General features: G+C 36.5%; 1 protein-coding gene across 1 annotated transcript; it reads left to right on the forward strand.

Moving 5' to 3' along the window:
* Positions 1-717: 717 nt before the first annotated feature.
* Positions 718-9,491, forward strand: LOC141438072 (5'-deoxynucleotidase HDDC2). The gene is made up of 4 exons (XM_074101738.1): positions 718-962; positions 1,100-1,247; positions 3,083-3,237; positions 4,937-9,491. Exons 1-4 carry the CDS (start codon positions 900-902, stop codon positions 5,171-5,173), a joined length of 603 nt encoding a protein of 200 aa, XP_073957839.1. The 5' UTR covers positions 718-899; the 3' UTR covers positions 5,174-9,491.
* Positions 9,492-12,364: the final 2,873 nt, after the last annotated feature.

Here is a 12,364-nt window from a genome sequence, read left to right on the forward strand (position 1 = left end):
CCTGCATGTTACAACCACAGACCTTATATCGAGATAGACGATAAGAGCGCTTCACTGTATGAGAGCCTAGGCGTGTCGTATTTGTCGTACCTACGATGACGTCACGAGCGAGATTTAGTGATGGAAAATCAAGAGTAAGCCATCATCCCGCGTAATAATTTTCGGCGCTGGTTGATCGGGGGGGGGGATATGGATCTCTATAAAGTAAATATCATAATACCTGACGACGGTACGAATAATTAAAGCGTCAGGGTAGACTATTATGAAATTCGAAAATCGAAGTTCGTGTCGTACGGTCCCTCTCACTCTTGTATTAAATAATATAAACGTCAGCGGCAGCGGCACGGCAAGATACGAAGTTTGAATTTTGCACTTCGTAGTTATAGCCTGCCTGTTATAGAAATTTCACTTTCACTTCACAAGTTTGGCGCCTGACTCATCGCAGCCCATCTTGAGCCCATCACACATTTTCATTTTAATTCTGATTTTAAATTTTACCGCGCCAATAAAAAAAAACGTGCGTTTCAGTCACGATTATAATTGTTAGATAAAAGTTATTTAGCCCGTTTCTATATTGTATTAAGTTATTTATTTTTGTATTTTTCACCTAAACTTTACATTTATTTATTTTTGAAAACTCCGTCCTACATTAACGTTCCGTTATTTACAGAAATAAACGTACTCCACTGGCGAATTGGCATTTTTCCCGCATCGCATTCTGTCATTGTCATTGTCATTTCACTCATTGTCAAAACTTTCATTTTCGTTTTCGTTTAGTTTTTCTGATTGGACTGATTGAACCGCTGGTCAAGTGGTCAGTGGTCAGGGAGCCTTTCATCGATAAATTAACATAATTTGAAAATCAATAAATATTCTATATCACAAAATAAACTTTCAAAATGGCGTTGGTTATCGAGCACAAAAAGATCCTTGAGTTTTTGGAACTAGTAGGCCGTTTGAAGGTAAGTCAGAATTTACAATTTAGTTTGAGAATGAACACGACTTATTTTAATAATTATTTGGTTTTAGCAATCTATATTGTACGCGGATCTTTAATGTAAATGTGGTATATATAACCTCATTTGGTGTTACTTTCCAGCACGTAAAGCGCACTGGTTGGGTGCTTTGTGACATCGATGACTGCGAGTCAATTGCTGGACATATGTACCGCATGGGCATGATGACATTCCTGCTAACTGAGGAGAATAATCCTACAAAGTTAGATCGCTTCAGGTGCCTACAGATAGGTAAGATTTTCAGTAGGTTTAATAATTTACTATTTCTCCAAGGCTTAGCAAAATTCTTTGGTTGCTAATTCTACATTGCATCCGTGATACAGTGAGGGATATTGACTGCAGCTATTTCTCAGTCAGTTGAATCCAGTTCCTTTTGATATTGATTTGAGTAGAACGGGACCTAGTTATGGGAATGCTGTGTGACAAATGTATTGTTTGATAACTGCTAGTCTGTAATTAGGGTTCCGGAGCTAAAATGGCAATGGATGGGGGTCTCTATTTGTTTTGTTTGAGTAGACAGAGACAGCATCACATTTAACTGTCAGTTAACACTAATCAATGGATGGTGAAACAGCCACTAAGTCTTGCAAATAGATTCTAATTAGATAACTGAAAACATAGAAATCTTACTAATATTATAAATGTGAAAGTTTTTTTACTCTTTCACAATAAAATGTTTGGATAGCTTGGGATTACATTTGATGGAATCTTTCACACATAGTCTACTTTTTATCCTAATATTCACATGGGATCTAAGTAAAATTCCAAAATCTCAAACTTTGCACAAGTGTTTGTCATACAACATAAATAAAGACTAATGTGATTTTTGGAAATTCCCATGGGAATTTTGTAAAATCCCAGAATTTCAGCTCAACTGCCAGATCTACTGTTTCATGCAAGCAAAGCCATAGGTAAAGGCTGGCTAATATTAAATGTAATTAAACAAAAATATTGTTCATTCTTTGTAGCTTTGCACTTTGTTTCACTAGCAAATGATCTGACCCTAAAACCAGGGACACCTTTTATACTTAAATCAAGTAAAGCCAACAAACAATATTATACTTCATCCTTTTCGAAAATCATATATTTTAAATTTTGTTTTATTTTTTATTTTATTTGTGGTTGCTGTTTATTGTTTTTTTTTGTATTTGTGTGTGTTTGTGAATGTGAATAAATGCCTTCTTTCTTTCATTCTTTCTTGTCTTGGGCTTACTTTAAATACATACTACTTACATACAATCTTTCCCAATTAAGGGGTAGGCCGTCCATTTTTTAGGGATCCATAGCCAAAATGGCAAAAACGGAACCCTTAGTTTCGCCATGTCTGTCTGTCTGTCCGTCCGCGGCTTTGCTCAGGGACTCTCAGTGCTAGAAAGCTGTAATTTTGCACGAATATGTATATGCAAACTATGCTGACAAAATAGTACATTCAAAAATTAAAAAAAAAAAATTAAGAGTACCTACCATAGACGTAATATGGGGGTGATTTTTTTTTTCTCATCCAATCTTGTAGTGTGGGGCATCTTTAGATAGGTCTTAAAACCATTAGGGTGTTACTAAAACAATTTTTCGATTCAGTGATTGGTTTCCAAATTATTCAACTTTATAGTGCAAATTTTCATTAAAACGAGCGTCCCCCCCCCCTCTAAAATCAAAATTGGTGGGTGGAAAAATTTGAAAAAATTCAGGATGATAGTAAGTATATCAACTTACAAGGAAAACTAACACGGTTAAGTTTTCTTGAGAATTATTAGTAGTTTAAGAGTAAATAGCAGCCTAAGGTATAAAACTTGGAATATTCCGTACAAAATACGAAATCCTTAGAAAAATATTTCTTATTTTTTTCGTTATGGCTACGGAACCCTATTTCGGGTGTGTCCGACACGCTCTTGGCCGGTTTTTTCCATCCTGACAGACATCTTTCGCTTCCTCCACACACATTAGTACAAACCTTTTATTCAGGAAAATTTATTTGAAATTATAATTTTTTTTAAGACATGAATATTATCTTATATATTTTTAATCCTTCAGTTTAGTAGTTACATAAGAAAATAATCTGTTTTCAGCCCTTGTTCATGACTTAGCGGAGTGCATAGTTGGTGACATAACTCCTCACTGTGGGGTCACACCTGAAGAGAAGCACAGGCAAGAGGATGAGGCCATGAAGACTATAGCAGAGCTCACTGGCATTGCTGGTGATAGGATGTATGAGCTTTACAAGGTATCCCACTACAATATCTGATTTAAAACTACCCTAACATTTGATCTTAAAGTAAATATAGAAGCATTGGCAGCTTTGTGGCATGGTACCTATGGCCTTTCAAGCAAGGGATCCTAAATTTTAAACCAAAAAAATAGAAAGAACACACCTGTAAACTAACATAATTATCTAGTCTACTTTTTCATCAACAAGACAGCCCTTGATTGACCATTATGTAGCAGAGTCCTCACTGCATATGCTGAGGCTAAGCCTTTTGCAACATAATGTTTGTTGTTTATACTAGCAGTTTTATGTTTTTTCTTTCTACTTTATATCCCACTAATATAATAATTGCGAAAGTTTGTAAGTCTGTTTGTTTGTTTGTTACTTCATCATAATTAAACCATTCATCATTTAATTTTGTATTTATTTTGATATTATTGATTTTTTGTTGGTTCTTTTTTTCTGTTTCTGTTTCCGCCACCTATTTTTGTTTGACATAACCATTAGTTATTGAACCCAAATGGTTGTCTTGAAGAGATCGCTTTTAAGCGATAAGACTGCCTATTGTCTACCCTGAATCTAAGTGTTTATATTATAAGTGTTTTGTACAGATTTATGGTGTGCAATAAAGAATATTTGTATTGTATTGTATTGTAAACCGCTGAACCAATTTAGATGAAATTCGGTTTACAGATAGTTTGAATCCCGGGGAAGGACATAGGATAGTTTTTTATTCCGGAAAGTTAAGTAGTTCCCGCGGGATAGTGAAAACCGAATTCTAAGCGGAGGAGTCGCGGGTAGCGGCTAGTCAAACATAATAATATGCTTTCTGTCAACACATTATGCGAATACATCAGATAAACAACATTCAGACACTTCCTTCCGCTTCTGTGAGTGAACTTTAATATTAGTGCCTCTGCTGGTTGCCAGAACAATTTCTTTGCAACAAGTGTAACAGCAGGCATCCAGGAAGCGTTTCGTCCATGCCAAAGCATCACTGCTCTACTTACCTTAGTTAGATTGTTGTCGGAACGATTTCCTTGCACCAAGTCTAACAGTAAGTGTCCAGAGTGTTTCATCGATGCGTAAACACCACTGCCCTCAAGAGTTCCTTGCTAAACGTCCAACTTTCGGTGTCGAGTCGAAGGCTATCATCTTGTTGATGATATTTCGTATTAGAGCGTTTTCAAAAAAAAGTGTAACCTACTTAATTTTTCTTTCAAGATGTATGTATTTTATTTTTTCATACAATTTTTACGAGTCACTTTTATGACACCCATACAGATCAGACTGTATGAAAAAAACGTCCCAAAACTGACGTTATTGTTTGGGTCATTTTTGTAAACTATCGGAATCAATTGTGCTCTTGATTCTGAGTAGGAAACCATATATTACCTACATTTTTAAAAAGAAAATATACCTACCTACACTTTTTATGAAAGTGCCCATTAACAGCATAATATTATGATAGCTTCAAAGTAGGTACTAAAAGACTTTTCGATTATATTATCATTCATTATCTATCACCTATCATCTCTAGTAACATGATAAATATGCTATCTAGAAATGCATCAGAGGGCATTATGGTCAAATGCATACAATGACGTGCAATAACAATCAATGATGATGCTAGTAGTTATTGGAAGAAAAATTTTCAAACTGAACTTGAATGTACCTATTGATAAAACAAAATTTAAAAGAAAAACTTACTTTTCAGGAGTATGAGAATCAGACATCGCCAGAAGCGAAGTTCGCCAAAGATTTGGATAGGTATGATATGATTTTTCAAGCTTTCGAGTATGAGAAGCGGGAAAATGCACCAAGAAAGTTACAGGAATTCTTTACAGCCACCGAGGGGAAGTTCAACCACCCTTTTATTAAAGACCTTGTATTCGAATTGTACAGGCAACGAGAAGAATTCGAAAAGAAATCAATTATACCTAATAACTGCTAAAGTAATAGAATATGAATAATATAATTAATAATGCAACTTGTCCTATTTTTATAGACAAAGTAGCATTGTTTTATAGCTTCTTAAGATACAAAGCAAACACATTCATAAAGACAATTGATGAAATTAAGTTTATTAATATGGCTTACGAAATACGTGCAAATATGATACTATAAGTAAGTAAATAAGTAAATTGAACTGAACTGATACAATTAACTTTGCTCGCCCGCGACCTTATGATAGCTACGTTTAAATGCAAGAAATGCGTGTTCATGCAGTTCCTCCACCTCCACACTGTAAGAACACACAAATCACACAAACCTATCTGTCACTACCACCACACTACACTGACGCGTTTCGAAATCAATGAGCTCATCTTCAGAGCAACACAACCGTTCACCATGCTACCAGATGTTAGACGCTGAGTCTAACATCTAGTAGCATGGTGAATGGTTGTGTTGCGGGTGCGCAAAGTAATTGTTTCAATTCATTGATAGGACCTCCGCAAAGTAACGCCTGATTCAATAAATTATTAAATGTAAGTAGGACAGTCGCTGAATAATGCAGGTACTTATAGTCAGCCAAGAAATTACTTTACCACCCTTACGTTTAATGTCATTTGTAGCGCTTAAAACGTCAAATCCTATTTTCACTCAGTCAATATGACAACCAGCGTCATTGTTTAATTTCTGAAGCAGGAACTGTCATTAAAATTGGTAAAGCACTTTCTTGGTCGATTATGCCTACCTACTTAAATTTTATATTTTCAATTATTTCTGGAAGTACTTATGAAGTTACTTTAATTTCGTTTTATTATAATTTTTGCCATAGCGTAATACGTAATAATAACTAAGAAGATCCTTTGTACACAGACACGAATGACGGCGATACATTTGTATTGCAGAAGTCGCTTGCGCTGACCAAGTTAAAACTAAGGCTTACTAATCCTACTATCCACGTAGGCCACGCCCTACATCGTCATTTGACGCTTGTATACATCTCGCTTGCATCCTGCGTAAAAAGGAACTAAACTGTCCACGGTGGCGCGTGAGTTGCGTGACGATAGGTACGTCACGGCACCGTGGACAAAGTTTCGTCCCTTTCTACAGAGGATGGAAGCAAGCTGCACACGAGTGGCAACCTAACGCAGTCTATGTTGATAATAAATAAATAAATATCATGGGACACTTGACATCAATTGACCTAGTCCCAAATTGAGCAAAGCTTGTACTATGCCGATACTAGTCAACGGATAAACATAGGTACTTATATAGATAAATACATGCATTAAAAATCCAAGACCCGAGAAAAAACATTCGTATCTATTATTCATACAAATCTCTCTGTGTATTTGTATTTTTATGTGCAATAAAGAGTTTACATACATACATACAAATATCTGCCCCGGCCGGGAATCGAACCCGGGACCTTAAACTTAGTAGTCAGTTCTCTAACCACTTGGCCATCCGGTCGTCAAGTCAATAGGCCTAAGTAACTGAGTTAATCGCTAATTAACCCTTAATCTAGAGTTAACGATGTTTTTTTTTACCCTGGACCGTGAAAGCGACCCTTGGAGTTTGAATCGTCTGCAAGTCTTGTGTACAAAGGGTCTATGCGGAACCTCTGCCCTCTAGACGAGTGCATGGAACACTAATTTTCTCTTCAATAACTAACGCTTAACGTGATAATACAAAACTGAAAAATAAAACGAATGGCCTAAAAATAATCAATGTCTTTTCAAAAATAAGGAAGATACGAGCGATTGAAATTTGCAATTCGTTAAACTATAAAGATATAAGTAGGAACAAATAAGAAAAATGCTTGCATATTCCCTATTCGCAGGCCCCAGTCCGACCTTGCGAATCGGACCACTACCGATTTAAGGTACTAGGGCCAACTCAAGTGCGCCCACTAATAGAAATCATTGCGCTATGGATGTGTACTTAAAAACTTCGCATGTCAAGTATTCAAGTTGTGATCTAACTTTTAGCACAATTTGCAGATTTTAAGTCGGCAATCATTCATAAGCCTCGTATCCACTAGAGGCAGCCTCGGGCCGAGCGGCTGCCTCGCTCCGAGGCCACGCAAGTGGAGACGCTGCTAAAGGCACGGCTCAGACCGAGGCTCCTTTGAGCACGGCCAAAAAACCGACAAAATATGGCTCGGCTCGCGGTGCTCGGCCTGAGGCTGCTCTAATGGATACGCGGCTATAGAATCTCGCCTGTTGTAAGTACCTACTTTGTATGCATATGTATAGGTGTATGTATGCAAAGGTCAGTAGGTAATACGTTTAGTAGTACACGGCACCCAAGGCAATCAAGTTATCCTAGGTACTTCCTACTTAATATTATAAATACGAAAGTTTGTGAGTCTGTTTGTTTGTTACTTCATCACGTCTAAACCACTGAACCGATTTAGATGAAATTCGGTAAACAGATAGTTGGAATCCCGGAGAAGAACATAGGATAGTTTTTATCCCGAAAAATTGCATAGTTCCCGCGGGATAGCGGTAATCTAATTTTGCACGGACGGAGTCGCGGGTAACGGCTAGCGTTTCCATAAGTTAAGCCAAGCCAAAGTATAGGTAGTGTGCAGTGTAGTTAAAAAGTGATTCAATTTTTGTACTAATTTTAATTTTAGTGTTGCAAACATAAAACTAATAATATGAGGAATCGGAAATGTCGCGAAGCTAAACGCAAGAGGATCACGACGTAGAAACGTAGGGTAGAAACCAACCAAATTAGTCTGTAACAAAAATTGCTCAAAGATACTGGGTTATTGAAGAGATTTTGGCCCGAAAAAGTATCGCTTTTCACTGTTGAGTACCATAATTTACTAAAACCCATGGAAACACGAAAAAGGCGTGTACATTAGCATTAGAGGTACCATGTTTGTATGTGATGCAAATCTGTCAATTTGTCCGATTAAACGTGATCGATTGATTGCCCATTACCTACACCTCACGATATTTTTTATATTTTCTCATAATATTGGTCTTGTGGTTGTAAGCGATATGATAAATTGATGATCATAGAGGCGATCATATTTATGTTGTATCTTTATTTTTTTTCGTTTAAATTTCATTGTTAAGTTGTGAGCTTGTTTTTTTGTTGTTAACTTTGTTCTTCATTAATGTTTAGCTGTTTAATCCTGTTACAGTTGCTAATAATAGGGCGAATCGAAAATGTTAAACATTTGTATTTTAGGGCTAATCATCATATTTTATGTAAGTAGTAAAATTTCATTAAAACCTTGATTTAGTAACAATATATCCAATAGAACCAATCGAAAACGGTTTGGTTTTCAGTATGATTAATGATTATATACAGGATGATTCGGGAGACGTGAGCAGGACCAATCCTACACCCTCAGTTATTGGTAAAAGATCAATCACAATCATATTTAAGTAAAACTCGCACACTTAAGGGGCTACCCGAGGTTTTAAGGTTTTGAATCGTATCTCCTACTTTTGCACTACAGACAGAATTATAAGTCAAACGGCTATCGGTTCCTTAATCTTTTATCTTCATTTTTGTCTACCGGATTTTGAAAAAAATTAATACTTAATTTTGTATGATTTTTTTAAACATTGTCTGAAAAAACACTTATTTCGTATCTCTATTGACGTGAAAGATCTATCATATACGAAATCTATATATTTGGGTTAGTCTTTGACGTCTCTAAAAACTGGTTGAGGGTTTTCATTTGAAACTAATTAACACAAAAGTTATTGCCAGAAAACCAGTTGTTTGGTCTAAAATTGTTCAACTTTGATGCCAAATATCTCGAAAACAATGAAGTTTGAAGTAAATATGGGATACTATATTGCTTAAAGCCGTTGTTAATATAATAAGCTACAAAAATCATTAGAAAACTAAGGCATTCAGATCGAAGGTCATTGGGGCATGGGATCCCCCTAATTGCAGTGACCATGCATTTAGTAAATAATAATAGCAACACCTAAAATGGTACGATATGGTAGTCTTAAGCAAGTGAATCCGGTAGTGTAAGTTCTTGCTCACATCTCTCGAATCATTCTGTATATGACAGGTGGAGGGTTATTATACTTCAATACTTCTTAAAATATTCCTAGCTTGGCTTGAAACCGCGTCAAAATTACTGTTCTTATTTTTTGTTAGTCATAAACATTATTTTTATGAAAGTGTGCAATACTATTGAAACAGTTAAGAAGACATTTCCTGCTTCGCCCAGCTACCTTTTTATTATTGTTATTTGCAATATATGTGATTAAGATGGTACCTAATACTTACCAAACAATTACCAGTGATCAGTGAATAACAAATAAATGAACAATATCCAGGTTACTTTTTTTATTACTTTCCTTTGATATAATTATAGTTAATGCCAGAAAGTGAAGTCACCACACTCTGGATAGTCTTGAATCCTGTTAAAGTTCACCAATAGTACTTATACTATTATCTATTCTGTACCTACCAATAGTCGTGTCTCGTGTTGGGTTGACGTCTGTACCTATCAAAGTTTTGGTCGACGCTACTTAGTTAAGAATACTCCAGTTTTTTGGACATATGACGCGACGTGGGGGGGACTCCGTGGAGCGACTGGTTGTGCAGGACCGGGTGAATGGCAGCAGATGACGTGGACGTTCACCATTGCTATGGACGGACCAAATTAAGTCGTTGACTGACAAATCCCTCAACGAATGCGCAAGACAGGCCTCGGCAAGGGATAAATGGCGCACGGTAGTGAAGCGCTACCGAGCGTCTCTCGTGATCACGACTGCTCTGCCAAGAGTAAGCGACAGAAGAGAAGACAGACTTAGATAAGTACTTTAGGTATTTCTGATTAATCGTTGATTATAATAAACACTCTTTCTCAGACGTCTTTACACCATGGGGTCCTGCCCGAAAAATACCTACAAATTAGGTAATTATTGTATTTGTCAACAAATGGACACACCTGTAAAAAGCTGAGGTTGAAAGACGATGCCCTACGGCAGGTACCTACTACATAAGTGTTTGTGTGTGTAAGTAAGTACATAATTGTGTAGAGATGTCGAGGGGACATTTTTAGGTACCTACGACCTACTTATCCTGTTGCGAAGAAACTAGTGAGGTACTTATGTACTTTCATACAGGACGGGTTGGAAAATTTAATTTAAGTATATAATACCGCCTATCTAAGTTTTTCATTCCTGTTTAGGTTAGCTTGAAAATATCCCTTTTAGGGATAAGTTCGCCTTTGTACTCCTTTGTTTTGTTGTTTTCTTTTTGTATTATTTTTGTGTTTTATGTACAATAAAGTATTTACTTACATACATACATACAATACCTCCAAGTTGCCTCCGGCAGATTGAGCAAGGAGATTCGATATTTACTCGCTAATTAAATTTCCCACAATGATTCGACGAATTTGAACACATCGGTTTAAAAGTTGCAGTCATCGTCCAACATTATTATTATTATAGGTTTGCATTTGCATAGAGTATAGCATATAAATAGTGAAAATCTTAATTCGTAGTTACTACATTAATTTCATCAAAGACAACGAAGAAGGACGAACAAGATGAAACTATAAGGGTTCCGGAGCCAAAATTTCAAAATGGAACCGGTATAGTTCCGCCATGTCTGTCTGTCCGTACGTCCGCGGGTTTGCTCAGAGAATATCGTGCTAGAAAGCTGTAATTTTGCACTGATAGGTATACCTAAGTAGCAACTGTCGACAAAATGGTAAAAAAAAAAATGGGTACAGTCACCAGCATTAATATCTGCCACAGCAGAGCGTGCAAAAAAATCTAACACGTCCTTACGGGTTTAGAAATAGAGTCGTGTCAGATATTAATGCACGCTTGTTGTGTCAGATATTGGTGCTGGTGACTGTACCTCCCACAGACGTATAGTAGGGGTGTTTTTTTTCTCGTTTAACCCTATAGTGTGGGCTAAGTATCGTTAAATAGCCTTTTAAAATCATCGTTGTAAAGACGATTTTTCGATTCAGTGATCTGCTTACGAAAAATTAAACTTTAAAGTGCAATTTTTCATTAAAATCGAGCGAGCGAGATTTCAAAAAAATTGAATAAATTATTGAAGGTTGTAGGTAAGTAGGTATATCAAATTTACAAGGAAAACTATACCGGCTAAGTTGAGTATGGCGATATTTTTGACAAAATCATTATTTCTTAATAGCAAAATTTCCATTCGCGTTTTTTCCCTATAAGTATGCTTTTTTACTAAAGCTTATTTTAACAGTATACCTACACATGTACAGTCACGAAATAAACAATATTCGCAGAATTGGAGCGCTAACTGGCAAAAATCGTCCTGTAGTTGTCACACTTACAACTGCGTGGAAGAAACATCTCATATTGAAAGCGAAATCAAACCTACCTGCAGGAATCTATGTCAAAGAAGACTTTCCCAGGGAGGTCATTGAAGCTTCGGAAACAACTACAACAAAAAGTCGAGGAAGAACGCAAAAAGGGCAACATAGCTTTTCTGAGAGGACATCAACTTGTAATTAAAAGGCAGAAAGACAATCAGCGTGAAAAAAGGAAAAGAGATAAGACGGTATCCCCCAACTCGCAAACAGCGAAAAAACCGAACATAGTTAACAAGCCAAATAACCCTCCTTCTTCGCAGTCGGGTAAAAACCAAACAAATAAAACAAACACAAATGGTACTACAGTAAATGGGAAGAGATAGAACTAATTCCACTTCAACCTTGGAAAGTCCAAAAAACTAACGAACTCACATATAAAAACAACAACAACCAGAACCGGAACAACAAAACGAATACTGAAAAAACACATTACAAAACAACTTGCACAAAAAAACTTCCCACTACGGTTGGTCACCGAGGGAAGTTCAGACCATAACCCTCCAGTAAAATTTAGCAGAAAATTGAACAGAATCAATATGTGGCGTTATCTGGGAAAAGGTACCTTGTTGTCGGTTCTAGTTTCTGAGATAATCGTAATCGCGTTTAAAGTAAAATGTCGAAAAACATCATTTTTCTTTTTTCACTATATTAATAAGCAGGGTCTAAATTTTAATTTGACAGAGACACAAGTTTTTTAATCGATTTTTTATGAGTTAAAACATCCCTTAAAGTTTAGTAAGAAAGGTACCTTTTATTGTCGGTGCCGCTCTTGAATGCTTTCTGTGCGCTCGGTATCGGTTTGGAAGACGTGTCGGACGTCGGTACTTTGTCGGCGCG

This window comes from Choristoneura fumiferana, chromosome 18 (genome assembly GCF_025370935.1).
Source record: "Choristoneura fumiferana chromosome 18, NRCan_CFum_1, whole genome shotgun sequence".
NCBI classification, from domain to species: Eukaryota; Metazoa; Arthropoda; class Insecta; order Lepidoptera; family Tortricidae; genus Choristoneura; species Choristoneura fumiferana.

Coding starts and splice junctions, on each gene's coding strand:
- LOC141438072 (XM_074101738.1), top strand. CDS start 900: ATGGCGTTGGTTATCGAGCACAAAAAGATCCTTGAGTTTTTGGAACTA. Junction 963..1,099: donor AACTAGTAGGCCGTTTGAAG/GTAAGTCAGAAT, acceptor GTTACTTTCCAG/CACGTAAAGCGCACTGGTTG. Junction 3,238..4,936: donor GGATGTATGAGCTTTACAAG/GTATCCCACTAC, acceptor CTTACTTTTCAG/GAGTATGAGAATCAGACATC.